The sequence below is a fragment of the Lobosporangium transversale genome (genome assembly GCF_002105155.1).
Source record: "Lobosporangium transversale strain NRRL 3116 chromosome Unknown BCR41scaffold_62, whole genome shotgun sequence".
NCBI classification, from domain to species: Eukaryota; Fungi; Mortierellomycota; class Mortierellomycetes; order Mortierellales; family Mortierellaceae; genus Lobosporangium; species Lobosporangium transversale.
In genome coordinates this window covers 144,699-171,663 of record NW_019029040.1, presented here as the reverse complement: position 1 = coordinate 171,663, position 26,965 = coordinate 144,699, and the positions used below count along the sequence as shown (strand labels likewise).

The following is a 26,965-nucleotide window of genomic DNA, read 5'->3' as shown; positions in this document are numbered from 1 at the left end:
TTCTTCAGTATTTGTTTAGCATATCAGGGATAGTAGCACAGTATGGGTAGCTTCCGACGCACTTCCAGAAACTTAAAAAGGGACTTGAAATTAGAAGATGGTCACTCGATTAATAACCGTTGGCAAGGTGATGGATATCGCCGGAAGAACAAGAATAGAGTAGACGTACAATCAACCATCGTATCCACGCCATCAAGCGTAGCTGATGTACCAACAAACTTGGTATCCTCTGTAGAGCTTCCAAAGGCGACTACAAATGATGTCAAGGACGGAAACGAGCAAGCATTCAGGGATCAAACACCATCATCAAGGAAATCCTCTACACCGCTCATTCTTGGACTTGTCTGCGGTGCGCTTGTGATCCTTGGGGGCGCTTTAAGTTTGTGGTGGCTAATTCGAAGGCGGAAACGTCAGCATATTTTGTCAAATTCTAAGACGATACTTATGTCATCGCAAGGCACATCCAAGAGGATGCAATACATGATTGACTTAGAGTCCCAACAAGGGTATCATTCTCGAACCGATTTGGGATCAGAGAAGAACCCCTTGGACAGTAACAGCCACAGCACCAACGCCCAGCCACGGGAAAAGGCTATACAGTCTCAAACAGTTGATACAAACGGTATACTGAATCATAACCTGACTGATAATGTTGAAAACTCAAGATTTTCATACTCTTCGACATCACTACCTATTCAGTTACCAACATTTCCGCCACCAACGCCACGTGAGCGAAGAGCTGGAATTAGCAATACCTCATCAATGACAGATGACAGTATATTACAACGAGCAGTCGATGATCATCGCTTTCATAGCAAGAATATCTCTGAGCGTATCACTTTGCCCATCAAACCATCTGCTGCCGCATCTACTAAATCAACATCATTTCTCCCGTATTATTTACAACACACGAACCCACCCAGAAAGCAAAACGTAGTTGACAAGGCTGTAGGATCCGACATGGAGGGGGTCATAAGACTAGATCTGTCTAGTGACTTTTATAATGACATGCTCGATCTTCTCCTGGATACAGGATTAAGTCCTAAAGCAGCACATTATTTATCAAAGCAGCAGCCATCGTCAATTATTTCTAACTCCCCGCTCCCCTGTAGCCAACTAAGCAGCCGTGCGAATAGTCGCCCCAGTAGCCGTACTAATAGTCGTCCTAGTAGTCACGCGAATAGCCGTCCCGCTAGTCGCTCAACTAGCCGGCCCCCCTCGTCAGGAATACAAACGCCTACCCGATCGCGGTCCCCAAGTAGAGCACATGGGAGTTGCACAAGCCCCAGAGTATCTAAAGAAGCCCTTCGTAATTTCCCTCCACCTCCACCACCGCCTTCAATTCCACCGCCGGCTATCCCAGTTGATGTTACCGATGAAACCATCCGTCCACCTCGTCAACGATCTTCCACAATGCCGGCAGCTGTTGGTAAACCAGCGGCAACGCATCATTGGGAATCATCTCCGATAATTCTGCCATCAGAACTTCGGCAGGACATGGACGCTCCACATGTCAATGGTGAATGTGCTCGTGGGAAGAGAGGAGGGATGGTTCTGTCCGGTGCCTGCTTTAACAACATTGTGATTCAACCACCTAAATCGCCACCCCCCGCCCATGCTTCACTCTTACACCTCCATCCAAAATCGAGGGAGCTATATCACCGACATCAACGCTCACAGAGCAATGTTCTTTCCACTCAAGCGTTTGCTACGGTGCTGAATCAGCTTTCACCTGAGTTGCCATTACCAAAATCTCATATTTCCAAGCAAGTACAGGTTTCAGAGCTGTCACGTGCTCGCATAACTTCTAGTATGAGCTGCACGAATATCAGTGGCACGAGTATGTTTACGAAAACAATGCGCCCTCCTCTATCTCACTACCATTCTCATCATGGTAGCTCAAGTGATAGTGGCAATGAGAGCAAGGGTCTAGTACGAGCCAAAAAGACAGATTCCACCGAGAGTAAGGAAAGAGGCCAAAAAGATGCCTTATTCGATGTTCCGATGGCTCCACGCCCAAAGAAGCGATATGGACCATCGTCACCCTTGTCATCGTCCGCCCTCAGCTTAGATAATCAGATCATGGAGACAACTCGAGCTCTACGTGAAGATACCCAGGTTCTACGCGAAGAAGTCCAAGCAAACAAACATTGTCCTCGTCCTCATGAATAAACATTAAATTGGCTGTTATCTCCTTTTCAACTTTGATTCCATTCTTTTTTAATATGCGTTAGGAGAAGAGTACCGGAGGGAATGTGAGGCATAATCTAACATGTGGAACAGAAAAGTTTTTTTGAAGATAAAAATGACGTATTAATTTTTGAGTGGGCCCATGCGTTTTCTGCTTCTGGAAAGATACACAAATGCGCCAGAGGGATCGTGGGCAGGATCATCAGTGGGGTTGGCTATGGATACCATTGACGACAGAGAAGAAATTTTTTAATGATGCGACGATAGTAAAATGGGAAAAGAAAATAGCGACGTCATTTTGGCATTGACTTGTTCCTGAACACTGAAAGAGCCCCCTTTCTCATTTTCTTTTATCTCTTCTTCATTTCCTCACTCATTCTCTCCTGTCCAGCAGTACTCTTCATTCTTTCATTTCCCACATTCCATACATTTAAGGCCATTACAAAATGCACTCAGCAGAGGCACAATTGACAGAACTAGCTGCCACTGCCAACAAGGACAAGGACGACCTCCGCCTACTGGTAGTTTCAAACCGCTTGCCTGTAACCATCACCAAGGATGCCTCTGGCGCCTATCAGTACAAGATGTCCTCTGGAGGACTGGTCTCAGCTTTGTCTGGACTGAAGCGAATGATGAAATTTACATGGATTGGTTGGCCAGGAATCGATATTCCACTTGAAGAGAGAGCACTTGTCCAGAAGGAGCTTCTAGAAAAGCATTCATGCATGCCAGTCTTTATCGACGACGAGATTGCAGACATGCATTATAATGGGTTCTCAAATAGGTAAAACATTCCTCTGCTATCTTGTGAATACATGGGTGACCCTAAGGGCAACATAAAAAAAAACATTAGTTATACTCTGAGGAACGAAACGCGCCAATCGTCAGGCATGTAACAAAGCAATTATTTTTTTCTTTATTGACAAAAATATTACAGCATTCTCTGGCCTCTCTTCCACTACCACCCCGGTGAGATCTCGTTCAATGAAGATGACTGGGGCGCATACCAACAGGCGAACCAGCTCTTTGCCAAGGCTATCAATGAAATTGTCCGTGATGGTGATCTAGTCTGGGTCCAGGATTATCATTTGATGCTTCTACCTAAACTTCTTCGAGAAGAAACCGTTGTCCAAGGACCCTCCGGGCGTGCGAGGAACATCAAGATCGGTTTCTTCTTACACACGCCCTTCCCCAGTAGCGAGGTGTATCGGTAAGGTTCTTTTCTCACAGTTTAAAAGATTAAGAGGAACAGAAACCCCGCTCGATTTATCAACGTCGATCTGTCGTCATCAAAAATTTCCTATTCATGCATATTGGTCACTGAATACGATAACAAAATAATAATAATAGAGAAACCCGTATTATTTGCAGACTATGAATGAGTATTAACATGCTTCATCTGTCTTTCTTTGTAGTATTCTGCCTGTGAGAAAAGAGATCTTGCTCGGTGTCCTCAACTCGGACTTAATTGGATTCCATACCTACGACTATGCCCGCCATTTCCTCTCTTCTTGCACACGCATTCTTGGTCTTTCGACCATGCCAAACGGTGTCGACTTCCAAGGCCGATATGCTCATGTTGGGACATTCCCCATCGGTATTGATCCTGAAAAGTTTGCAGAGGGCTTAAAGGAACCTACTGTCATCGAGCGTATCAAGACTCTTCGTGAGAAATTTAAGGGCGTTAAATTGATTGTTGGTGTTGATCGTCTGGACTACATCAAGGGTGTCCCTCAAAAGCTTCATGCGCTTGAAGTATTCCTATCCGAGCATCCTGAATGGATCGGCAAAGTGGTATTGGTGCAGGTCGCTGTTCCTTCGCGTCAGGACGTTGAGGAATACCAGAGTTTACGTGCTGAGGTCAATGAATTGGTCGGTCGCATCAACGGAATGTATGGCACAATTGAATTCCAGCCCATCCATTTCTTGCACAAGTCTGTTAACTTCCAGGAGCTAGTGGCCCTCTATGCTGCCTCAGATGTTTGCCTGATCTCGAGTACTCGTGATGGAATGAACTTGGTTAGCTATGAGTACATCTGTTGTCAGCAAGAAAACCATGGTGTTATGATCCTCAGTGAATTTGCTGGCGCTGCTCAGAGCTTGAACGGTAGGACGGCAGCAAAAATATTTTAGATTCATGCACGATAATGATGTCAACAAGAAACCATGTTCTGACAAGGACTTAATCATGTACATTACTAGGATCAATTATTGTCAACCCATGGAACACTGGTGAGCTTGCGGATGCCATCCATGAAGCAGTGACCATGCCTGAAGAGACAAAGAAGAGCAACCACCAGAAGCTCTTCAGATATGTAAACAAGTACACGGCCGCATACTGGGGCTTGAGCTTCGTGAATGAGTTGAGAAGGGTATCAGAAGAGTTTGACCATCGTATGGCTTTACCTAAGCTGACGATTAGACATGTTTTGCAGGCCCGCAATAATTCGACTCGTAATAAGGTTGTCTTCTTTGACTACGACGGCACTTTGACTACTACTCACAAGCTCCCTGAGTTTGGTATGATTGTCTATGCATGGTTTTGGAGCGTTTCTTAAACACAAATGAATAGCTCTATGCTGACGTCTTTGACATTTTATTATTCCATACAAAGCCAACCCTGCCAGTCGTACAATTGACAAGCTGCGTGCACTGGCTGCTCAGCCAAATACTTTTGTCTACATTCTTTCGGGTCGTGACAGGAAACACTTAGATGCATGGTTCCGTGACTGTAATGTGGGTCTGTCTGCAGAGCATGGATGCTTCTACAGGCATCCTACTAGTGTCGCCAAAGCAATCAAACCCGCTTCAGATTCTCAAGATCCAACCAAGTCTGTCAAGGATGCTGGAGATGGCTGGTTCCGTTCTGTTGATCAAGTTGATGCCAGTTGGCGCGAGACCATCCGTCCACTGTTCAAGCACTATACTGAACGCACCCCTGGCAGTTTCATTGAAGAGAAGGAGATTAACATGACATGGCACTATCGTGAGGCAGACCCTGAGTTTGGCACATGGCAGGCGACTGAATTACAGGTCAACTTGGAAAAGCTGTTGGCTCACATGGCATTATCAATCATTTTGGGCAATAAGACGCTGGAGTTGCGACCTAGTAGCATTGACAAATCAACGAGCGTCAAGGCCATTCTGAGAGACCTTCAAGCTGACGTTGGTCCTGTTGACTTTATTTTGTGCGTAGGAGATGGAAAGACTGACGAGGCTGTGTTCTCGTGTCTTGGAAATGAAAGTATTGTGGGGCCTGATGCTAAGGAGGTGATCACATGTACTGTAGGTCAAAAACAGACAGAGGCCAAGTTCTATCTTGCGGATGTTCCGGAAGTTGAGAAGCTCCTCGAGGATATGTCAAAGAGCTAGACAAGGATGGTTTGTTCACTGATAAAATTTTGATTGCAGCAATCTGTCAATAAAAAAAATCGAAAAAAGGACTGTCTAATCACCAAATTACAAATACAAGACATGGCGTGCAAAAGAGTTCTTGCTTTAATTTACGATGTTGCCATCCTTAGAGAAGGTCAAATATCATGCAGAGTATCACTCAAAGATCAACTCCATCACATTATCAATCCAAGTCCCTTCTTCGGGATTGTCATGCACCATTTCACCAGAAGCTGTGGATCTCATCCCCTTTAACGCGTCGAATCATGATCTGAGCGCGCCTATAGCCGCCACTAATGAGTCAAATGTAATGAAAGTGATCCTTCCGGCATTAATTATGCCAACAAGAACCACGTTGGATCCGTCTTCAGCTCAGTCATCACTCTTGACGCTCAAGCTCGCTGCACTTCCAGGCTCATTCACATCACACCAGTCATTATCGACTCTTTCAGTCTCTGATTTCCCACCAGCACCTCTTCCAGCATCACAACTTCAGGGTCTTAATAATCTCTTTTGTGGATGTTGCGGGAGTACATTACTGAAAAATAGACAACCTATGTCAGAGATTGCAATGTCATGCGGCCCTATTCAACGTGTTGTTGATCTTCCCTCGGAGTATTGGCAAGAGCTTGTAGACTGCTGGATGTGCCATGAAGAAGATTTCACAGAGCTACGAGAAGGGGATTTAGGAGCACGAGCAGAACAGGCACTGATCGGTGGCACTTATATCCTAATCCATGCTACAGACGTGGATCAAGATGCTCTAATAATTGAAGATGATGCACAGGTTATTGATGTAAGTGGAGACTTTCTTACATTCTTTTTTTTTTTTTTTAAAAAAAAAAAAAAAAAAAAAAAAAAAAAAACGGACTAAAAGAAGACCGGCATCTCTAGTAACTGATTGCCCGCTGTCGATACTCCAGTCCAACATTAATATTACAAAGAAGAGGGCACCCTCTATCACTTCGTAAAGAAGTAATAGCGTGGCGCTCTCGTTTTTGTTGCTATCTTGCCAGGTCATAATGACTACAACTGTTCATTATGAGCTATGTGTGTAGCAATATTTTTTTATCGCTTCTTTTAACTTTCTGATTCTATTTGTTAATATCACAACTTAACTACCCGTTATTCACCAACTTTTGGTCTTTCTTTGGCTATTTTTTTGACGCGTACGCTTCCAGTGGACAAAGGGAATTAAACGTAGATGGCGTCCCTTGGCTTGCACGAGATGTCTACACCCTGTTGCCGATGGTTGGTATCAATCAAGAGCGGAAGATGGAACAGGTTGGGAAGCAATAAATGCTATACAAGCTTACTAATTCATGAGAATGCTTGGATCTAACTTTCAAATGCTGAGTTTTCAGTACAGTGTATTTGCTTTCCTCATAAATGCAATTTCTTTTTTTCTATTCTAGATCTTGAAATGATGCAGGTTAAATTCCACAAGTACATGGTCAATTTCAAAGGAACAGATGTGAGGAACCAACTACCGCTTCATATCCCACAACCAAGATTCGCTTCGTATCTTGCCGCCGAAATTTTCGAGTCGGCACGTCACCACGCAACATACCGTTTTATTTTACAGGATCGCCTACGAGGGGAAGATATGATCTTGGTAATTTTTTTTTTTCATTACTGAATGTATGGATAGGGATAACTCCATGGAATAACTGAACGATATATCCATTGACCTAAAACTGATTAATTTCCATCCGTAATATCTAGTTGTGGATGTTGAACTGGGACTCTACCACTATTACTAATCAGGAGCCACCTCGGGATTCTCAGATCGTCTGGGATACTTCGCTACAACCTGATCTAGTTTCCGTAAACTTAGATATCAATCATCCTTCTACAAAAGTATCTAAAATGATGAAGGTTTTATTCCTTGGAGCGCTCTCCCGAGAACAGGAGGATATTCAAAAGAAAGAAGGGGCTTACTCTGCGGAATTGAAGCTATGGGATAAGTGGCGTGGTGATCCTGGAGTTGAAAGGCTTCAGTTCCAAAAGCCTTTATTGTTAGGATTTTTGACAATGTTGGAGCAGAGTAGTATCTGTCAACCACCGTCAGTGAGTAGTGCTGCATCCACTTTCCTGGCTATGGACTGCATGCGAATAGGATCTATTCCAATTTAGATAGCCGAATTTCAAAAATGTAGAGAAGCAGTGATGAAACATTTAAATCAAGGGAACCATCTATTTATTTTATTTTTGCTTATATGCAACGAGGAATGGCAGAACCTGATTCAGGCTTTGTGGATGCAATGCAAGTAAATGATTAACACATCTATTGTATACATTTTTGTGTAATCAAACAACAACCTTTACTATTAGCTGTGTCAAAAAAAAAAAGTTCAATCTACATAGACTATATGTATCAAGATGATAAAGGGGTTCTCTAAGAGCACTCAAAAGTCATTGATTGATATCCCAAAGTTATAAACTTAAGAAATACCATTGCTTGGTGCATCATTGGCTTAATACAAGATAGTAAAGGGTCTCCAAGGTATTGTTGAATCAAGGCGTATAATACCACATTTAGTGTGAAACGTCAACAAATACAGGAAGATTACAAGGCTATCGGGCTAATGTTGGAGCATGCGTTGCAACTGGTCGGAGATACTCTCGTACTTTTACAGAGGATGCTTTCGAGCTCGGAGCCCCCTGTCGACTACGCTGAGTAGCATGGACTGAATATCAATAGAATACCCTCTTTGGAGAAAGGAATGGTAGATGTCATGATGGTCGAGTCATGCACAAGAAATGTCGGCGCAGTAAAAGTATTTTGGTGGCGTCTTTATTTTGATTCTTGTTCCTGCCATTAGCCAGAAGCAAGCGCACATCTCCAACTTGCTTTACATCCCGCCATGGCAGATGTCCCTCAACATTTGTCCGCTCTTTCAGATATTCTGGGCCCCGATGTTGACCTTGCTACATTGGAGAAATTGCATGTCATTTCAAACGGAGACTTGAATCGTGCTATCAACCATTTTTATGAAGGCAGTTATCATACCGTTACCAATCCAGGCGTACCAGCAATATCATCCACAATATCAACATCTAAAGCCCCGAAAATAGTTTCTGCAAATGGTGGCCTCGGGAGTATTTATAGAGATGACCAGCCACGGATTTCCATTGTAGGAGCAAAGCGCAAGGCGCAGGACTCGTTTTTTCCTAAATATTTTGGTGAACTTACTGTTATCGCTTACGCACTCGGTGGAATGGTCAAGATTGAAGCTGGAGAAGAAGTGCTCTTTGACAGAAAACGGCCCAACTCACAAGTGCAGCATGGACGAAAGAAAAAAGGATTAGGGTCTGTGTCCATAGGCTGGGGTAGAACAGCTAAAGAAAACCATGTTGTTCGCTTCACAAAGCAAAATGGGTTTGAGATCGGAAGATTACAGGTCGATACCTCGCGCTGGGTATCGAAGCTTATGGACTATAAGCTTGCGGAATTCCGTGGAACCATCATATTGGCGCCACCGCAACTTCGAACTGGAGCTGAGATCGTGTTGACGATGCGATGCTACTTGACAGCAGAAGCGTTCAGCTCTCTGGGATCCAACCAAAAGCTTACACTAAAGTCGAAATCTGGACAGCCCGTGTTTGTGAATGAAGCCCAGGAGACAGAAGATGAAGTTGATTTGAAGCAAAAAAAATACGCAGTCAATGCTCTGTTCCGAGAATTGGCATTGACGCCTGTTGCCACCAATACATCAGTTGGTCCGCGGGACAGAGGTATTGATATTCATGATGGCTCTACGACTGAGGGATCTTTAGCAGCATCGAATGGTGAGGACAACGAAAATGAACAGGAACCAGAAGTTTCAGACAAGGAATTGGATGTTCTTTATGAAAAAGCCCAACAACATGGACGAGCTTTCGAACCAATGGATCCACCAAAGACTATGACGTACACCTTGAAGCCATATCAACGGGTTGCTCTTGCTTGGATGTATAACAAGGAAGTGCTAGAGACTGCTAGTGATAATCATAAGGCACTTCACCCGCTTTGGGAGGAATATGAGTTCAAGAAAGAAGATGGATATGAGCCAAAATTAGATGAACCCAAGAAATATTACTTCAATCCATACTCAGGCGAGATGAGCTTGGAATTCCCCACGAGTGATAAACTCTGTCGTGGAGGAATTTTGGCAGATGAGATGGGACTGGGGAAGACGATTGAGATCCTCAGTTTGGTTCACTCCAACCCCATGAACAAATCAAGCATTGACACGCCCGAGGAAGCGTTCTCACGACTGTCGACCTCAACTTCAGCCTCTAATTCTACTTCTACAGATAAGCAGTCATCACCTACAACATTGGTTGTTTGTCCGATGAGTTTACTTTCGCAATGGAGAGATGAGGCTATCAATTCCTCAGATGGGTCACTATCGGTTGAGGTATACTACGGTGCAGCACGGGGTTGGACTGATAGCTCATTACAGCAGAAAGGTGCTCCTGATATTCTCATAACCAGCTATGGAACTGTCCTGTCCGAGTTTTCTTCTCTCTTGAACAACTCTGGCGCTGACACGTCCAAGAGCCTTACCAATATGCTCGATATCAAAGCTCAGAACAATTGGAAGAAAGGAAGCGCATTGTTCAATGGTAGGACGCTGGATAACTGGAGTCTCTATCCTAAATACCTTATGCCATTCCTAACTAGCTCCCTCCCCTTTTTTTTTTATTTTTTTTATTTCTTTTTACTTTTTTCTACAGTCGAGTTTCATAGAGTCGTTTTGGATGAGGCGCATCATATCAAGAGTAGGATGACTCAGACAGCTAAGGCATGCTATGCACTCAACTCGCCTCGGCGATGGGTTGTTACTGGAACGCCAATTCAAAACAAACTAGAAGATTTGTTTTCTTTGGTTCACTTTTTACGAGCAGAACCATGGTCAAACTTTTCATTTTGGCGTACGTTCATTACTATTCCCTTTGAATCAAAAGACAAGGATAAGGCACTGAAAGTCGTTACATCTGTGCTGGAACCATTGGTGTTGAGAAGAACAAAGATGACAAAAGACGAGAATGGAAACCCAATCATTACGCTGCCAGAGCGTATTGTGGAAATTGAATACCTCAAATTTTCTGAACAAGAAAACGATATTTACCAGGCGCTGTTTAAAGACGGCAAAACAAAATTTAATCATTACTGCCGAGCTGGAACAGTATTGAAGCACTATGCAAGCATCTTTCAGTTGCTTATGAGGTATGTTTATTACTATTATTATTTCCATTTACTTTATGTGGGACATTCTATTTTCACATTGAACTGACAATCAGTTAAATTTGGCATGTTATAGAATGCGACAAGTGTGTGATCATCCAATGCTAGTATTAAATAATCGGACAAAACAAACAGAAGGAAAAGATTCTTCTGAACTTGCTCTTGACATGAAAGATGGTCCTATTCAGCTAGAGGAACTGATGAAGAAATTTTCAAGTGGCGAAGGTGATAACAGTGAACAAACTTTTGGAGCAAGCGTATTGCAGAACTTGGTTTCTAGCACTGGAGAAGTAACAGAGTGCCCCATCTGCTATGAGGAGTTGGCGGATGGCGTTCTAATGCCTTGCATGCATTCAGCCTGCCGTAGTTGCATATTGGATTACCTTCAAGTAAGGATCAAACTTGCGTACAAAGTCAGGGCTGACTTGTTTGTAATTTACTCTTTTTTGTTAACAAGATAAATACTCGTATATATATTTTTTTACATATAGCGTCTTGACAATAAGGGAGAAATGGGTGAGTGTCCGATCTGTAGGAAGGGGCCAATTACAGAAGACAGTTTGATTGAATACACTACCTTGAGCGTTTCTGATAGTATACCATCAGATGCCAAAGAGGAAGAAGAGAAGCGTAGTGGATTTGTGGCTGGCAATGTGCTTGATGCTGGAGCTGAGACCAACGGTGGTCGGGTGGTTCAAATTCGGCGCAATAACTTCAAATCGTCAGCCAAGCTCGAGGCTCTTATGAAACATCTTAATGAGTTGCGGAAAACAGAGCCTAAAACTAAGTCTGTTGTCTTTTCTCAGTTCACGGGGATGTTGGACCTTGTGGAGAAGATTTTAGAACGGGATGGGTTCCAGTTTTTAAGGCTTGATGGATCACATAGTCATGTAGCTCGTGAGCAGACATTACAGGCCTTTCGGACAGTGGATCACCCTGCGAGAGTGATGCTGATCAGTTTACGCGCCGGAGGCGTTGGATTGAATTTGACAACAGCTAGTCGAGTATTCATGTTGGATCCTTGGTGGAACTATGCGATTGAGGCACAAGCCATTGATCGTGTCCATCGCATTGGACAGTTGAAACCAGTGATAGTCAAGAGATTTATTATTGAGAACTCTGTAGAGGAAAAGATCCTAAGTATTCAAAACCGCAAGAACGCATTGGCGTCGGGCTTGGGCATGACTAAATTAGAAGCGCAAGGAGCCAGGATGGAGGACCTGCAAGAGATTTTCTCGTAAAAAAATTGGACACGGGGCGTCACATGGACAGGAAAACAATGCAGTGCATTGACCTACTCCATTTTCCCTCTTTCTATTTTATTCAATACACACCCCTTATTTCATTTGCATCTGCACCAATCATCAAATAAAATTTGCAGAACAGTTGTATCATATATATTTACAAGGTAAAGAAAGCAAGCACACGATACGAATAAATGCAGGGGATAAAAGCCCTTTTGGTGAATCCATGCGCAATATTATGAAGTTGTTTGATAGAAATGACACACAGAATTGTCGAAAAAGGATGTCCACGACGTAGTCTGGGTGTCTGCATCAAACCCAACCTTGGGAAAAAGCAATTTTTAAACTTATTATAGGTCGTAAAGCGTAATAAGATCATGATTATGGAAATAAATAAAATATCTGTGTTTTCAGATCGTCATTTTTTATTGACAAAAAAAAAAAAAAAAAAAAAATAGAATTAGTAGAATAAAGATAATCGGAAAATATGCGCAGAATAACCTCTCAAAGGAAGACTCGTGAACAATAAAGTTCTTGCTTTGTTTGTTTGTTTGTTGTTTGTTTGTTGTTTGTTTGTTGTTTGTTTGTTTGTCGCAAAGAAGCTGTATCAGGGAACAAAGAAAGGACTTGAATATGTAAGAGGAATGGCGATGTCGATTGATAAAATGACATTAAGAAATAACAGCCTAGAGATTGAACAACAAATAATACAGGGTTTGTTAGTGTTTGCTTACTCCGTAAACGACATAATTGAATGGGAAAAAAATCAGGATTTGCATAATTAGGATGCAGTAGAAAACAGATTGCATGGATTTGATGTGAGCGGGTAGAAGCATAGGCGGTGTGATCTGCTCGGGAAAAGTCTTTTTTCTGTTGTCCTTTGTTCTCCTTTGTTCTTTACTCACAACGCGTTATGTTTGCCCAACAAAAAAAAAAGAAAAAAAAATATAACCCTTTCTACAACCGGCCAATCAACAAGCTCACCAATCCACCGTCCAACCAGCTTAATGCAAAAGCGACCATAGCCCTTCGGCAAAGGAAAGATTATCGGAGGAAAAAAAAAAACTTCAACTCAAAATTACACACAATTAACATTTGGTCAACGGGATGGTTATTCCTTCGTACCATTTTTTTTTTTTCTTTAGTGAGCAGGGGCTAAAGCAGTCTCTTCCACAGCGCGTTCTGAAGGAACAGATGTCGACTCGACGACTGGAGCATTATCTTTTGAAGGAGGTGGAGGCGCAACAGCCTCTTCTCCACCAGTAGTAGCCTCTCCCTCTGTTGCCTCCGATGCCTCGGCAATAGGCGTGGGGGTGCTGACCGCAGTTTTCTCTTTTTCCTTGTCAGCCTTGTGAAGCTTCTTGAAGATGTTAAACGATAGACGCTTTGTCAATTTGGGTGGGACCTCAGAGACATGCTCAGTCGCAACACCAGTAGGCACTTCAGCTTCAGTTTCCGTTACTGCTGCTGGATTATCCTCGGCGGTAGCGTCGTGGGAACTGGTAGCACCTTCGCCTTCGGCCTCTGTAGTAGCCGGAGTAGTCACATCCGTAGTGGCGGCGGCTGGGGACTCAGTATCGTGGCTATGTGCCGCCTTGTCGACCTTGGGCTTCTTTTCTGTCAACTTCTTAATGTTGCTTGTCAACTTGGCGATCCATGACTTTGGCTTCTTATCAGATCCTATTTCAGCCCCGGCTTCGCCCTCAGCAGGCGCTGTAGTATTAGGGTTGGTACCCGTAGGATTCTCATCGGAGGTAGCAGCAACAATAGGAGCAGACTCGATTGGAGTGTCATCCGCATTCAGAACCGGGTTTTCATACGGCTCGACCTGAGTGGAGAAGGTTGGTTCGGGTTCGGGTTCAGTAGCAGTGGTAGTAGTGTCTACTTTCTTTTCTTCGGTATGATTGGCGGCGGGGTCGGAAGTAACAGTATCGGCTGCAGGAGCTGGATGGGTTTCAGCGTGGGCAGTAGTATCAGCCATTATTTAGGGAAGGCGTGCTATTGCTTGATGTGTATGGGGAGACGATGCTATGAGCTGAAATGCTGTGTGTTCTTGAAAGACAACAGCAACTTGATACAAGTCAACTAATGTGAAGGGCAACAGACGAAATAAAAGAAACAAATAAAAGAGACGAAAGAGAGAAAGAAAGAAAAATGAAAGGTGAAAGCGACAAAAAAAAAGGAGTCAAGTGCATGTGTTTGTAATATATATGAAGCATACCGACTTTTTCTTGCATGATCTGCATGGCCGTTTCCCTTATTTTCTATTGTTATCCTCCTTTGGTTGGCTGCGTATAAGAGACGTGTGCGCTTCCCGCTTGCTTGCTAATAGCACGCATCTCTTACATCCTTTCCATGTGCTTCTTTTTGGACAAGATATTCCATGGATACGTACAGACCAGTGGCAAAAGAAAGGGGGAACCGCATGAAGACTTTGACACCACAGCACAGCTACATGCTAAATGAGCATAATCCATGATCCTGTCACTGTCTTTTCTTTTTATTTTTTCACCTCTCCTTTGGCTCTCATCTCCAGAACAAAAAATACAGCACGATCGCCATGCCGTTGAAACCTAAATCTTTTTATGAACGACATGATGACAAGGTGTACGTAAATTAGGTGGCGACGCTGTTTCTGAACCAAAAAAAAAAAAAAAAAAAAAAAAAAAAAAAAAGGAGATGCCACAATGGTATTCTAGTTGGCCGCAATGCCCTTTTCTCCCCGTACAAACTTTTATTTTATTCCTGCACCCCTTACTCTGCACATGTGGAAACCATTACCGTAAATTTCGCTCATTAAAACCCTCTTCAGCTTTCAGACAATTTTAAGACGCCTACCGCACGAGCACCGTCTTTTTTTTTTAGTGCTCATTTTTCAAGCAACGCCCACTCTCCACCTCTTCTTCGCCTTTGTCCATCCTATCTTCATTTCCACTCCTATTTTCATTTTACCCAAAGGATTATTGATGTTCTAATGGAGGATGCGAATCAGGTGCCATTAGAACCTACAGTTGTATAATCCAGCAAAAAAAAAAAAAAAAAAAAAAAAAAAGGAGGCAACATCCATAAATAAGACAAATTTCGCTGGCAGGACTAAAGAAACTAAGGGGGAAGTATCACTTACGCACCACATCTATGCTATTGCATGGCATAGGTTTAGAGTGTCATTGATACAAGACAGAGACGAATGATATTTTAAGGGTTTATCAAAAAGTGATTCATTCAGAACTAGGAACAACACATGATCAATGTTTACCACAACTTTGTTCATCGCGTTTATCGTTTTTTGTCGAGGAGCACAAACGTGTTTCTTGAGATTGTCACCCAAATATGGCACAGAAAATATGTTTTAAATCTTTTTTTTCTTCATGGCTCGTGGCTGGAGTCAAACTTTAATTCACCATTGCAAACACTCGCCACCCACTATAATAGAAAAAACCATACTAACAGTAATGTGCGAGAAAGATACGAGCCACTGTTTGTTTGATCGTTCCCTTAAATGAAAGGACCAATCTGGCCCCAAGCCGGTCGCTGAAATATGCACTTTGGGTACTTCTAGAATTGTTTATTGTAAAATGCTAATGTTTATGGTTGGATGTATAAAATATTATATCTCATTCGTCATCCTCGTCCTCAGTTTCTTCCTCATCCGCTTCATCGCCTTCGATCTCAGAGTCATCGCCATCCAGTGGACAAAAGTCCTGATATGCTTGATAGAGTACTTGAACTTTGCGGCGGTTTTGTTCCACTGTCTCTTCATCAGTATAAACAGCGCCTAGTCGCTCCTTGATACCGATGAGATCATAGTCGAAAGTTGCGCTTTCCGTTTCAATGTTTTCATCGCCATCTGTATCCATCTCTATTTCTGCCAATGCCTTAGCCTCGTCTTCGCGATCCCTATCATCCATATCTTCATCATCCTCGTCTTCCGCATCCTCATCCTCATCCTCATCCTCATCCTCATCCTCATCCCCGTCCTCATCTTCCTCCGGCTTATCGAAGACAGTCAGATTGTTCTCGCCTTCATAGTCAGAATCCTCTTCTTCGCCCTCAGCTAATAAATTGTTAAATATCAGTACCAATATTATTAGAGATTTTACACAGCGGAAACAAAAAAAAAAAAAAAAAAAAAAAAATGTTTACCAGTTTTCTTCAAAATAGTTTCAAAAACTTCTTCCGCGACCATTTTGAAAACCTTTCCATTGATAGTGTGGGCCAACAGATGGAACATAGGTTGAAGAATATGTGCGGTAGGTACCTCTCCTGAATCGGCCACATCCACAATCTTTTCCAGCTCATCCAGATAGATTTCAATCAAATGAAAGCGAATACTGTCAGGAACTTTAGTCGATGTAGCATTTAATGGTCCATTGATCATAATGCTAGTGTATTCCTCGACCGTCTCCAAATCCCAATCATTCTCTTTAAGCATACGGAAGGAATATGAAAGGAACCGACGTAAAAGAAAATAGAATTTATCAAGTCTAAGTTATGAATACATAAGAAGCAAAACGGAATGATAAGCAGGAAGAATGTCTTTTTTTATAAAAGAAAGAAAAATCAAACAACTCATTCCTTAGACCCAGATCGCATGAAGCAATACCTGAGACGATCGATTCCATGCCATTCCGCGCATATGGTCTCCCAAAAGGCTGCAATAAAGTTCATAACTCCTTCGCGAGGTACTTTAATGATCAATGATGATAGCGTTTCACTCAGCTGTTGCTGGACAATTGGTTTATCTGACATCCACATACCTATCAATGATTTCATGGATATAACAAAAGATGTTGGTCAAAAAGAAAAAAGTAGTTGATGATATCATAAAAGTGAAGCAATTTTTCATAACACAGTGACCTGGTCCAGTGATTCAGGTCCTCATGAAGGAAGAATAAATAGCCACTTACAGTAAAAGAGACCCTTCCAAAGCTTCATAAGCTCTAAGTATGTGAAATCCTTCTTTTTGGAAACCCACTTTCCAAGTGCTTTAACGGCCTTGTCTCTAGTCTTCTTATCTGTTGTCCATTATTGGTATTTGAGCAAGGGTTTAGAGGTGTTAACAGAGTAGAATGTATGTTAAAAAACAATATAAAGATAAATAAAATCAAAAGTAGGGTTCCTGCACCATACACCCACTTGACTATCGGTTTTTGTTTTGTATTCGCCTGTAAGTTGTAGTACCATTGGCGGCAAGCTTCTTTCCGAATGGCGATGCCGATTCACTTGCTGAGCTAGCGACAACCATAATTCAGATATATGTGTATACGTTTGTGGTTATAAAAAAAGGAAAGGTTGCCAAAGGTTTGAATGAACTGACTTTCAGTTAACCATTCAAGACCCAGAGGGCATATGAACTTTGCTTAAAAAAAAAAAAAAAAAGAAAATGGTAAACAGAGACCGATTTTCCACGTGACATAGCAGTCTCATCTCATGGCCTGAAAAATGAATATTAGAAAGTTGTTTCTTGCTCCTTGGTTTGATCCTTCTTTCTGAATTATTCCAAAATGGTGCGTGACTGCTGTAGGGCTATCCAACTAAGCATCCACTATAAGGAAGAGAAACTCTTCTTTGTCAATCCATCTATCCATCAATTGTATTGCAGGAAGCAAACTGGCCAGGAAAAACCGGACACTCCCCATCAATTTGATAGGGACACTTTTTTTTATTTTTTAATTTTTTGAAGTCAAGGGAAAACATTGCGACACGACAAATTGATCTTTAAATAATGAGCAAACGACTAGAGGAACATCAGTTTCATCTTTATTCATGGAGCAGTATACAGGAGTTTCCACTTTATTTTGAGAAACTCTTTCTTGAGGATCAAGTGTGAACATGGAGTCAACAAAGCTGGAGAATGAAATCACTGTTACTCTACTACTGATGCTGAATCTTTTCCGCTGACAACTACACCAATCATTCAGTCCTGCATTTTTCTATATGGCTATGACACGCGATAATTTTCTTTCTTTTATGGAACGTTTGCCATTGAGTCCCCTTGACCTGCAATCTCTGAGTTCATTTGACCCTTGAGTGAAATGAATATATTATACACTTTCAACAGTACTCAAGTGGAGCATAATAGCATCAGTTTATTTAACACCACTGTCAACATCAAAAACTTAGCAAAATTATAGCAATCTCAACAAGATATTCGGGAGACTTTATCTGTTATCACACTGATGAAGCCTGCAGTAGTTGACTGCGGCACATCTTACGTCTCCTTGAGTAATATACAAAAGATCAATTAAGATCAGGAGGAATTAACAATATCCCAACTTTTTCTTTTTTTATTTTAATAATTTAACATCCAACAATAGGCTGACGAACACCACGATGATGCTGCCGTCGATGTGAAGAAGAAGAGAACGTTCCGCAAGTTCTCTTACCGCGGAATTGACCTCGACAAGCTCTTGGATTTGTCCTCTGAGCAGTTGATGGACTTGGTCAACGCCCGTCCCCGCAGACGTTTCCAGCGTGGTCTCAAGCGCAAGCCCATGGGTTTGATCAAGAAGCTCCGCCAGGCCAAGAAGGATGCCCCTGCTCTTGAGAAGCCTGCTGTCGTCAAGACTCATCTCCGTAACATGATTGTCGTTCCTGAGATGATCGGCTCTATTGTTGGCGTCTACAACGGCAAGACTTTCAACCAAATTGAGATCAAGCCAGAGATGATCGGTCACTACCTCGGTGAGTTCTCCATCACCTACAAGCCTGTCAAGCACGGTCGTCCCGGTATTGGTGCCACCCACTCTTCTCGTTTCATTCCCCTCAAGTAAACATTTTTTTTATTGCGGAAATAAAAAAATAAAATCTATTCTTTTGCCTCCTTTACTGCTGTTAAGCTTTATTTTTAACAATTGGTACAAAAGCAAATGTGAGGGATACATGATTCATCAACCATAAAACATTGAAAAAAAGTCTTTTGCATTCGTTGACGCGACATAAGAAATGGTAAAAGTCTTCAATAAATTTCATTTTCGGCATCTGCACTTCTCGAGACGGTGTCTCAATGACAAATAGGTTACAAATAATGAAGACAAAGAGTATCAGAAAATGGACTAAAGACCAACAAAATAAATAACACGCGAATTTAATGAGGCATCATCATTCATGCCTTTATTGAAAGCAAATTCCTTCTATAAAATCTCTGTTGAAATAGAGGTAGTCAGGACTGGCACATTACACAGCGCATTGTATCTGATTGAATGTCTAGAGAACATTTTTCTTCTTTTCGTGGATGAAGCAAATTCTTTTTTTTATTCATTTCTGAAAGTCTTTCTGGGAAATGGAATGATGTAAAATGAAATATAAAAAAAGAATATTTTATTCCTGCTTGGCCTCAGTCTTCTTGGAGCGGTCCTTGCGCTCGAGGATGGCCTTGCGGTCCTTGTCCAAGTGGAGCTTGGTGACGACGACCTTGGAGGGGTGGATGCCGACAGGGACAGAGGCACCGTTGGCCTTCTCGCGATTGACACGCTCAACGTGGATAACCCACTTGCGGCGGTAGACCTGAACGACCTTGCCCTCGCGACCCTTGTAGGTGCCACGGACGATCAGGACCTCATCATCCTTGCGGATAGGGATAGAGCGGGTCTATAATAGGATAGTATAAAATATATATTGATAAACCATAATGGTAAGATTGCTGACCCTTTTCAAAGTCTTTGTCTCTCTTCTCTCTTTCCGTCTGAAATCAAACAAACCACTCTTCCCCTCTTCTCATCTCTTTTTCACGCAATCCTCGATAGTTATAAAGTCAAAACATTACATTGCAGAATCAGGTTTTGATGAAGCATAGGCTAGTTGGAGTTTTTGACGTCCCAAAAAAGCCCTCCAGGAACATTCAATGAAAAAGACGAAGAAACAAGCAGAAAATTAAGGCTATCTGCTTATAATCTCCATTTCTCCATTAGTTTGTTCCATTTGCTTCTAATGTATGTCTGACAATGCCTGACCTTGTTATATTATAACAAAGACAATCTTCTAATGTCGATGTCTGTTGAATAAAATGGCGTAGTTTCCAAGACCATCCAACTTTCAGAGATGAACAAAAGGAAAAGGAAGGGAAAGTGTAGTTGCTGACGACGTCGGATATAGATCAATTGGAGAGTGATCTATAAAGCAAAGACGAATTGGCACACAATGATGGTGTTGTCGCTTGCTTCGCTGATAGAAAGTCTTTCTTTTGCCTCCGCCAATGACCCATGGGAGTTGAAAAAAAAGGCTTGCTTCTTGGAGATCCAGTTCCCCCAAAAAGAAAGAGGAACCAAACTTGAAGAAAAAGCTTAAAGAATTATCCCAACCGCAAAACTTACGCTGTGCTTCTCCCGGAGCTCCTTGGAGAGGGAAGCGCTCATAATCTTACGACGAAGATCAGAGGGAGCAGAAAAGTGGGCCTTTCTGCTCTTGCGGCGGGAAGAGCTAACATCTGAGGGAAGGCAGAAAATATCAAATAGAAAAAGTCAGCGAAAACTAGATCAATAAAAAATTTTGGGCTTCAGTGTGGGAGGATGAGGAATGAGGTTGTTGCGAATTATAGAACGAATCTTTGGTATTTCTTCCTATTTTGCATTCAATAACGCGCGATCTTGCTCTGTGCATTGGCGAGTGAATTCCACATGTTAATCAATGAGTGATCATGAATTGCCAGCAGCAAAACCAATTGACTGATTGACCATATGCTGTCTTTTCAAACCCTTATAAAAACTCTGCTAGCCATGATGTATGATGATATAGAGCCAGATAATCGATGGATCATCCTTAAATGGATGGATGCAGATATTTACCAATGGACTGCTTCATGTTGAATAAATCGTTTGAAAAGAAGAGGAGGCTCAAACAAGTTCCCAGCGCACGCGAGAATAAATCTTGGTCGGAAAAATTTAATATATCACGTGGAAACATTGCCACCAAAATTGATCTGGACTGTTGTTGGCCTTAAAAAGCCACTTTGAGTAAACAGCTTTTTTTTTTTTTTTATGGTGTTGGCATGCAAAGTCAGGACCATTAGACAAAGTCGAGGACAAGGTCAGGACCAATTTTCATTTCATTTTACATTCCTTCTGAGAAATACACCATGGCACCTAAACCAAGGAAAGGTGGCGATATTACCCCTATCAAGGATCCTCGTTTCGCTCATGTTCACCGAGACCCTCGTTTCAGGAGACCTCAAAAGAGTGACTCCAAGGTCACTGTTGACTCTCGTTTCTCGTCCATGCTCAAGAGCAAAGAGTTTTCTAGCGCACGTAAGAGACCGCGAAGAAAAATATATATATAACAGAGATGTATCTTTTAAAGATATCGGATTCGATCTACTTTATTATATAGTAACTGACTTTCTTTTTGTTTTGTTTTTTTTTTGTGAAATTCAGCCAAGGTCGATAAGTACGGAAGAAAGCTTCAAAGCGCTGGTAGTGATCAACAGATGAAGCGATTCTATCAACTTCAAAAGGGCGAAGCTGGAAGCGATGAGGAGAGTGAAGATGAGGACGAAGACGAGGACGAAGACGAAGACGAAGACGAAGACGAAGACGAGGAGGATGAAGATAAAGATATCGATTCTAGTGTTTCTGGGTCAGATTCTGAGGCTGAGGATGGGTACGATCCTATGCGTGGTAGAGGCGTTATCAGTGGCTCTGATTCTGATACTGATTCAGATATTGATGAGGAAGCCGCCGCAGAATTGGATGCAGAAGCCGAGGCCAATGTTCAGGAAGACGAGGAGGAGGAGGAAGATGATATTCCAAGAGGAGATGAATCACGCCGCTTCGCATGCGTTAACATGGATTGGGATCACATCAAGGTAAAGTATGATACCACAATGCAGACATTTTTTCCCTCCCAACTCTACTACCCAGTGCTTATAATTTAAATACTAATGAAGCGTGTTTTCATCGCATGAATGTCTGTTTTTTATAGTCCATAGATTTGTTCAAGGTCTTCCAGGGATTTAAACCTGAGAAAGGTGCAATCCGTTCAGTCAAAATTTATCCATCAGAATTCGGCAAGGAGCGTTTGGAACGCGAGGAACGTGAAGGACCTCCACCAGAGATTTTTAAGAAATCATCTCTGAAAAACAAGTCTGATTCAAACGATGAGGAGGAAGATGACGATGATGTGGATGAAAAAATGTTAATCAAAAGTCAGACGGAAGAAGGCAATGAAGAGATTGATTCAGAGGCTCTTCGTAATTACCAGCTCGATCGTCTCAAGTATTATTATGCAGTTGTTGATTGCGACTCTGTCGAGACTGCCAAGGCCATTTGTGATGCATGCGATGGCGCTGAATATGAGAGTAGTGCCAACTTCTTTGATCTTCGATATATTCCTGACGGCATGGAGTTTGATGATGCACCAAGGGATGTGGCCTATGATGCTCCTGAGAACTACAAACCCAACGACTTTACGACACAGGTTTTCCAGCACTCTAATGTAAAGCTAACCTGGGATGAAGATGATGCGGACCGAATCAAGGTTACACGACACAAGTTTTCAAAACAGGATTTGGAGGATATGGATTTCAAGGCATATCTGGCCTCGTCAGACGATGAGTCAGAGGATGAGGACGACATAGAGGCCATTAAGCGCAAGTACCGTGCACTGTTGTCTGGTGGCAAAAAGGATTCCGATGACAGCGATGCTGGTGATAGTGATGATGACAAAAATCAAGAGATGGAGATCACATTTGCGCCCGGTCTCAGCGAAGCTGCTGCTGAACTGTTGGAGGCTAAAAAGAAGCGTGAGCAGACTGTGCACGAAGAGACTTCAATTGAGGCATACAGGCGTAAAGAGAAGGAACGCAAGCAGCGCAAGAAAGAAGCTCGTGCCGCTAAGCTTAAAGGCAATGGCAACAGTGATGAGGATAGCGATGATAGCGAAGATCAAGGTGGGGAGGCTTTGTTCTCCGATGATGAAGATGAACGTCTCATGAACGACCCTTACTTCGCGGAAGAGTTTGCGGGCGATGACATGATGGTGCCTAACAAGAGTAAGAATAAGAAAGGTACTGATAATAGGAATAACAATAAGAAAGCCAACAAGAAGAAGCGTACCAAGGAGGAACGTCTTGAAGATAACCGTAAGAAGGCTGAACTTGAGCTGTTGATGGAGGACAACCGAGAGAGCAACCAGCACTTCAACATGAAAGAGATTGAAAAGGCGGAAAAAAAGAAGAACAAGAAAAAGAAGAATAGGAGCGGTGATAAGGATAAGGGTGAGGATCTGCAGGACGATTTCAAGATTGATGTAGTCGATCCACGCTTCAGTGCTGTTCACGAATCCCATCACTTTGCATTGGATCCTACCAATCCTAACTTCAAGAAGACTAAAGCCATGACTGAGCTGCTGCAGGAACGTCAGAGGAGAACTGCAGCAATGCATGAGGAAAATGAAAAGAAAATGAAAGAGAAGCAAAATCAGGGCAACAATAATACCAACAACAAAAAGAACAAAGGCAGCAATAGTAATAATAACAAAAACGAGCCCAAGATCAAGGTCCAGGGTTCGTTTGAAGATCCATCACTTTCCTTATTTGTTGATACAGTAAGTCGTCAGTCTTTAATACATAATGGATTAACATTCCTGATGCGATGTTTAAATGTCACAATTGCTAGCTTGCTTAATATGTTTACACGCTTACTCATGATAATCTTTCTCGATATAGGTCAAACGCAAGAGCGCCTTGGCGACAGAGAACTCTAATAATGGCAAGCGTGCACAACCATCACAACAGTCTCGCAACGATAAAGGGAGCAAACGTGCCAAGAAATGATATAGAACTACATCACATCACTTGTAATTGCATCATATGTATAAAAAAAAAAACATAAACCATAAACCATGTTTCTCTGTTTGTTTATTGAAAATCTACATTTTTGTTGGATATAGTACCTCTCAAAATATGCCACTTCCTTCCTTCAACTGTAGTCTTCGAGAGGTATATATCAAGCCTAGATCTTTAATCATGTCTCCCTGCCTCCTTGTTTACATCATGCGAACTATTGCTGCATCATTGGCCTATGCATTATTTATGTTAACAATGTTTGAGATATTAGATATGGATGCAAGATATACGTGATTACAGCAACAGAAGTATTTAAATAAAGAACATCACTTACAAGAACTCTCTGAGAATAACAGGAACTGAAGTGCAAGGAATTAATCCCACTTCTGTGATTACGACTGTCACAAACTCACTTGGCGTCAAATCGTACAAAAGGTTCAACAGCTTCAGGTCCCTTGACTCCTTCCAACCTGATAACACACCTTGACTGTTCGCGCTACCAGTGCTTGTGCCAGTAGTAGTACTGGTGCCATGAACACCGTTATGAATTCGTGTGCTGCTGTGTCCATAGTTATTATGTTGGTCGTTGACAAGCTCATCTGGGTTTCCAATCTCGTTCTGCACAAAGCTGTCTAATTGGACGCGATCACTGAACTTGTAGGTCTCACAGCAAACAATAACTGGAATCTTACGCTCATGTGCCGACATCGCCACAACAGCCGTTCCAGCACGCGAATACAATGCTCCGTTGGAGAGTAGCGAATGGGCGCCTAAAATCACTTTACTGACCTCTCGCATCACATGGCCAATAGCTGTCAACAAGACGTATGTGCATGGAACACCAGCATTGGCTAATGCGCTGAGCAATTGCTTGCCTTAAAAAAAGCCAAGTCAATCAGATCATCAAAATGTTAGAAATAATACAGAGATGACTCTCATTAATGGTACATTTTCGTAATACAGGAAGGCGGCAGAAAATGCTGAGAACATTCACTATTTACCTTCAAAACGAGGGCGAGAATCAACAATGATAACCTTAAATTTGATACCCTTAGCATGGGCTGCAAGGAGCAGACCCTGGACAACGGAGGAGCGAGCATATGTTAAAATTACATCTCCATCCTGAATCTTTTGCAATCCAAAACTTGTGATAACTTGATCTGCTACTGTGATCCTATCGCGAATAAAATTGTCGATCTTCTCCAAGAAAAGGGAACGAGCCTAAGATAAAAATGAGTAGAAAACGCGAGGATGACAACGTTAATTAATCACTTTTGAATACTTTTTCGGGACATGTGGACATAGCAACTGTAAATGAGTAGATAAAAAACAATAAATAAAGACCTACATCTTCATCGGGTAGCTCCAGATTCTTTCCAATCTCGTATTTCAGATATCGAATTGCATTACCCATACTGACAGCCATTGGTCGACATGTTACAAGATAACTGATATGAGGGTTTAAGTATGTCTGCATGTGACGTGAAAGGGTGGTGTTCGGTGGAGTTTGATAGTCTTGAATTGCCTATGAACGCATAGAGAGAATTCGAATAATAAATCACTTGCTAGACATTTACTACAATGAATGTACCTTCAGCTTGTGATCACAAAAAAAAAGACATACTTTGCGGAAAGCATTCAATGTTGCAACACAACGTGCGTTTGCACCACAGATCTTAAATTGAGCCATCTGTAGTCCAACATTCACAACTGCAGGATGAAGCTCCTTGGGCGCTGAAGCTGTGTTTGCAAACTTTGGAGGGTCCAAGTGCGCGAACAGCCCGATTTCCTTCGTCAATCTCTCACGTCTCTTGGTCTGAGTTGTTGTCGAGGACTCCGCCCCTGCTGCCATGGCGATCGCCTTCTCAGCCTCCGCACCAGGGAATGAGGTTGCCAAAGATTTGGAAGGATTAGGTGAGAATCCAGAATTAGGTTGTGCAAGAACTTGAGCAGCCTTCTTGCCAGAAGCTGGCAATCCTGCAGAGACACGAGCAGCCTTCTCTGCTCGCTGCTTCTCCTGTAACTCTCGACGTTCCGCCTTAGTCATATTCTTTTGAGAAGGTGTACTAGGTTTATACTGTCCTCCAGGACCGCCCTTACCCCCTGCTGATGATCCTGCAGAGCTGGGTCCTACACTATGAGGTCCGTCTATTGACGAGGAGCTAGGTTGAATACCTAACACTGGTGCTTTGGCTCCTTCCTTCCCAGAGCCAGGAGACCCTGAAGTAACAGATGAGCTCATGGAGACACGTTTCCCTTTGTTGTCCTTTTTGTTGGCACTGCCTTGGTCTTTGTTGCTATTAGGGAAGCCGGCACCTTCACGAGGGGAAGCCGTCTTGTGAGCCTTAGAGGCAGAGGCGGCACGATCTGCAAGGCCCCATTGCTCTTCATATGAGGATTTCATGGGTTCGTATGACGACCGAGATCCTGACGAATTGATGGTACGAGGTGCTGTGGTCGTGGTTGCTGCAGGTGAAGCGACGTTGGAACTTTTTAGATCCGGGGTATTCCCGAGCGCTGACACAGACGAATTAGGCGTACTGACGTTATTGCTTCCTGGCGAAGGCAAGTCTGCGGTATTGACATCTTGCTTTTAAAGTGGAAGGAGGTTGAAGATGGGGAAAGAAGTAAAAGAAAGAAATATGAAGAACATGTCAGTGACAAAAGCCAGCGTGTTCTTGCAACTTTAATGACAGAGACAAAGTCGAAAGGTCGAGTTGACTGTATCACTATCAGCATGCATGTGTGAGGATGTATGAAGTATGTATCTGCTTTTAATGCCCCATGAATCAGAGTAAAAATTTCTTGTCGCTGAGTCACATAGACACATTCCCTTCAAAATAATAATAATAATAATAATAATAATAATAAATATGAGCCATTGACTGATTCCGAGTCAAATGGCACCCTGATGGTTGTCTTAATGGCTAAATCCTGTCACCTGAATCTCATGCCCACTATAGAAGTGATACATACACCAGGAGCAAATCCCACTGTCTTCTTTTTAGGATCCATGCTGAGCTGGGCGTCGAGTGAATGAAGCTAGAAAGGTGTGGGCTTTGGTTCGTCTCTCTCTAAATTTATTTGGTCCGCGTTACTCAGCCACATCTTTTTAGAAAAATCAAT

The 26,965-nt window shown here is 42.4% G+C and overlaps 10 protein-coding genes across 10 annotated transcripts; 6 read left to right on the top strand and 4 right to left on the bottom strand.

Annotated features, from left to right (window-relative positions):
- Window positions 1–42: 42 nt before the first annotated feature.
- BCR41DRAFT_426203 (hypothetical protein) lies at window positions 43–2,172 on the top strand (the record flags this gene model as incomplete). Its single annotated transcript, XM_022030700.1, has 1 exon — window positions 43–2,172. The coding sequence occupies one exon, from the start codon at window positions 43–45 to the stop codon at window positions 2,170–2,172; it is 2,130 nt and encodes a 709-aa protein (XP_021876221.1).
- A 464-nt stretch (window positions 2,173–2,636) lies between these two features.
- Window positions 2,637–5,672, top strand: BCR41DRAFT_414783 (glycosyltransferase family 20-domain-containing protein; the record flags this gene model as incomplete). Its single annotated transcript, XM_022029503.1, has 5 exons — window positions 2,637–2,974; window positions 3,128–3,400; window positions 3,606–4,297; window positions 4,393–4,710; window positions 4,805–5,672. The coding sequence occupies 5 exons, from the start codon at window positions 2,637–2,639 to the stop codon at window positions 5,560–5,562; spliced, it is 2,379 nt and encodes a 792-aa protein (XP_021876220.1). The 3' UTR covers window positions 5,563–5,672.
- Window positions 5,673–6,139: 467 nt separating this feature from the next.
- Window positions 6,140–7,719, top strand: BCR41DRAFT_375195 (hypothetical protein; the record flags this gene model as incomplete). Its single annotated transcript, XM_022026927.1, has 2 exons — window positions 6,140–6,379; window positions 7,309–7,719. 2 exons carry the CDS (start codon window positions 6,140–6,142, stop codon window positions 7,717–7,719), a joined length of 651 nt encoding a protein of 216 aa, XP_021876219.1.
- A 406-nt stretch (window positions 7,720–8,125) lies between these two features.
- Window positions 8,126–12,224, top strand: BCR41DRAFT_426201 (SNF2 family N-terminal domain-domain-containing protein). Its single transcript, XM_022030699.1, has 4 exons — window positions 8,126–10,194; window positions 10,306–10,798; window positions 10,893–11,205; window positions 11,308–12,224. Exons 1-4 carry the CDS (start codon window positions 8,451–8,453, stop codon window positions 12,055–12,057), a joined length of 3,300 nt encoding a protein of 1,099 aa, XP_021876218.1. The 5' UTR covers window positions 8,126–8,450; the 3' UTR covers window positions 12,058–12,224.
- Window positions 12,225–13,163: 939 nt separating this feature from the next.
- On the bottom strand, window positions 13,164–14,220 carry BCR41DRAFT_209636 (hypothetical protein). Its single transcript, XM_022019948.1, has one exon. The coding sequence runs from the start codon at window positions 14,039–14,041 to the stop codon at window positions 13,202–13,204; it is 840 nt and encodes a 279-aa protein (XP_021876217.1). The 5' UTR covers window positions 14,042–14,220; the 3' UTR covers window positions 13,164–13,201.
- A 1,936-nt stretch (window positions 14,221–16,156) lies between these two features.
- BCR41DRAFT_313667 (nucleolar) lies at window positions 16,157–17,082 on the bottom strand (the record flags this gene model as incomplete). Its single annotated transcript, XM_022021146.1, has 3 exons — window positions 16,157–16,544; window positions 16,664–16,817; window positions 16,968–17,082. Coding segments are annotated over 3 exons (657 nt in total), but the record flags the coding sequence as incomplete, so codon positions are not given.
- Window positions 17,083–18,239: 1,157 nt separating this feature from the next.
- On the top strand, window positions 18,240–18,833 carry BCR41DRAFT_426197 (ribosomal protein S15; the record flags this gene model as incomplete). The annotated part of the gene is made up of 2 exons (XM_022030698.1): window positions 18,240–18,251; window positions 18,378–18,833. 2 exons carry the CDS (start codon window positions 18,240–18,242, stop codon window positions 18,831–18,833), a joined length of 468 nt encoding a protein of 155 aa, XP_021876215.1.
- Window positions 18,834–19,195: 362 nt separating this feature from the next.
- BCR41DRAFT_382325 (ribosomal protein L24) lies at window positions 19,196–20,859 on the bottom strand (the record flags this gene model as incomplete). The annotated part of the gene is made up of 3 exons (XM_022027353.1): window positions 19,196–19,650; window positions 20,373–20,485; window positions 20,844–20,859. The coding sequence occupies 3 exons, from the start codon at window positions 20,857–20,859 to the stop codon at window positions 19,381–19,383; spliced, it is 399 nt and encodes a 132-aa protein (XP_021876214.1). The 3' UTR covers window positions 19,196–19,380.
- Window positions 20,860–21,046: 187 nt separating this feature from the next.
- BCR41DRAFT_382324 (hypothetical protein) lies at window positions 21,047–23,888 on the top strand. Its single transcript, XM_022027352.1, has 4 exons — window positions 21,047–21,302; window positions 21,429–21,859; window positions 21,976–23,598; window positions 23,720–23,888. The coding sequence occupies exons 1-4, from the start codon at window positions 21,134–21,136 to the stop codon at window positions 23,825–23,827; spliced, it is 2,331 nt and encodes a 776-aa protein (XP_021876213.1). The 5' UTR covers window positions 21,047–21,133; the 3' UTR covers window positions 23,828–23,888.
- Window positions 23,887–26,881, bottom strand: BCR41DRAFT_363374 (hypothetical protein). Its single transcript, XM_022025880.1, has 6 exons — window positions 26,816–26,881; window positions 25,464–26,429; window positions 25,188–25,364; window positions 24,841–25,060; window positions 24,174–24,714; window positions 23,887–24,072 (listed from the first exon to the last, which is right to left on the bottom strand). Exons 1-6 carry the CDS (start codon window positions 26,852–26,854, stop codon window positions 24,054–24,056), a joined length of 1,962 nt encoding a protein of 653 aa, XP_021876212.1. The 5' UTR covers window positions 26,855–26,881; the 3' UTR covers window positions 23,887–24,053.
- Between the last annotated feature and the right edge of the window lie 84 nt (window positions 26,882–26,965).